Source organism: Atta colombica, unplaced genomic scaffold (assembly GCF_001594045.1).
Source record: "Atta colombica isolate Treedump-2 unplaced genomic scaffold, Acol1.0 scaffold150, whole genome shotgun sequence".
Classification (NCBI taxonomy): Eukaryota; Metazoa; Arthropoda; class Insecta; order Hymenoptera; family Formicidae; genus Atta; species Atta colombica.
In genome coordinates, this window is record NW_017259240.1 from 1,583,270 (window position 1) to 1,584,993 (window position 1,724).

Here is a 1,724-nt window from a genome sequence, read left to right on the forward strand (position 1 = left end):
AATATATATATATATAATTATATACAATTATAAAATATGTCTATATACATTTTTATATAATTTTATACAATTATATGTATAAAACATTTTTTTCCGGTAAATTTTAATGTAAACACAACGAAAAGAACAGATGCTTAAAAATGTGTTTAGCAAATATGCAAATACATAGATATTATTCTTATTAAAAACAACTATAATATATATTTTCTTTTCAATTGATTCCTCTCATTATATTAATAATAAAAATCATCGAAATTAAAGGTTATCGAAAAATGAATATTTTATGTTAGACAATATATTGAGTTATTCAAAAAGTCATTGCGTTTTTTCCAATAAATGTTCACGTTTATTTGTATACGAGCGTGATATGAAAATGTTTACGCGTTTTGTTGTTGACTCAACCTAAAAATAAAAAAAAAAAGTTGATGCGATTCGGTCGAGTTTTGTGCTTGCAATTGTGGTTCGAACATGAATTTTGAGAATTTTGAAGAGCATATTCGCCATATTCTGTTTTATTACTTCAAAAAAGAGAAGAAAGCAACTGAAGCAACTGAAGCAAGGGAAAAGTTGCGTCGAGTTTACGACAGAAATGTCGTCAAAAAACGCCAGTGCCAGAACTGGTTCGCCCGATTCCGTGATGGTGATTTTTCAGTCAAAGACGCTCATCGTTCCGGTAGGCCTTTCAAGATTGACGACGATGAAATGAAAGCAAATAAGCATTCAACGGTTCAGGAGCTTGCTACCGCTCTAAAAGTGTCCGTTGGAAGTGTTCATGGCCATTTGAAATCGCTAGGCTTCATAAAGAAGTTCAATGTTTGGGTACCGCATGAATTGAAAAAAATTCATCTGACGAATCGCATGAGCGTCTGCGATCAACTCATCAAACGCGAAGAAAACGATCCGTTCTTGAAGCGTATGATCACGGGCGGCGAAAAATGGATTGTTTACAATGTCAGCCGAAAAAGAAGTTGAAGTAGGCGAGGTGAAGCACCGGAAAGGCAAGCAAAGGCGGAAATCCATCAAAAGAAGGTAATACTGAAGGTAATGTGGTGGGAAGGTAATGTGGAAGGAACCAGTCTTCTATGAGCTACTTCCAAAGAACAAAACGATTAATTCCGATGTCTACTATGAGCAACTGCAGAAATTAAGCCATCGCACAGAAACGTCCCGAGCTAATCAATCGTAAGAGTGTGGTGTTTCACTATGACAATACGAGACCACACACAAGTTTGGTCACTCGGCAAAAATTGTTGCAACGTGGTTGGGATGTGTTACCACATCTACCGTATAGCCCAGACCTTGCACCATCAGACTTCCATCTCTTTTGCTCCTTGCAAAATTGCTTGAATGATAAAACGTTTGCTTCTAAAGATCTTATCAAACAGCACCTAGACAAATTTCTCGCAGAAAAGAATGGGAAGTTTTATGAACGTGGTATTATGAAGTTGCCCGGGAGATGGCAGAAGGTCATCGAACAAAACGGCCAATATATCATTGATTAATGTTCATTACGTATATTAAATAAACACACCTGAAAATCAAATGAAAAAAACGTAATGACTTTTTGAACAACCCAATATTATTTATAAAATATTTACAAAATTTATATTTTTGTAATCTTAGATTGCACAGCTGATCATATATATTTATTATAAATATTATGAAATATTTATTTATATTTACCATAAATATTACATAAAATATTTTAATAATATTTTGAATAA

The 1,724-nt window shown here is 33.6% G+C and overlaps 1 protein-coding gene across 1 annotated transcript; it reads left to right on the forward strand.

Annotated features, from left to right (window-relative positions):
* Positions 1-468: 468 nt before the first annotated feature.
* LOC108685284 (histone-lysine N-methyltransferase SETMAR-like) lies at positions 469-972 on the forward strand. The gene has a single exon (XM_018190001.1). The coding sequence runs from the start codon at positions 469-471 to the stop codon at positions 970-972; it is 504 nt and encodes a 167-aa protein (XP_018045490.1).
* Positions 973-1,724: the final 752 nt, after the last annotated feature.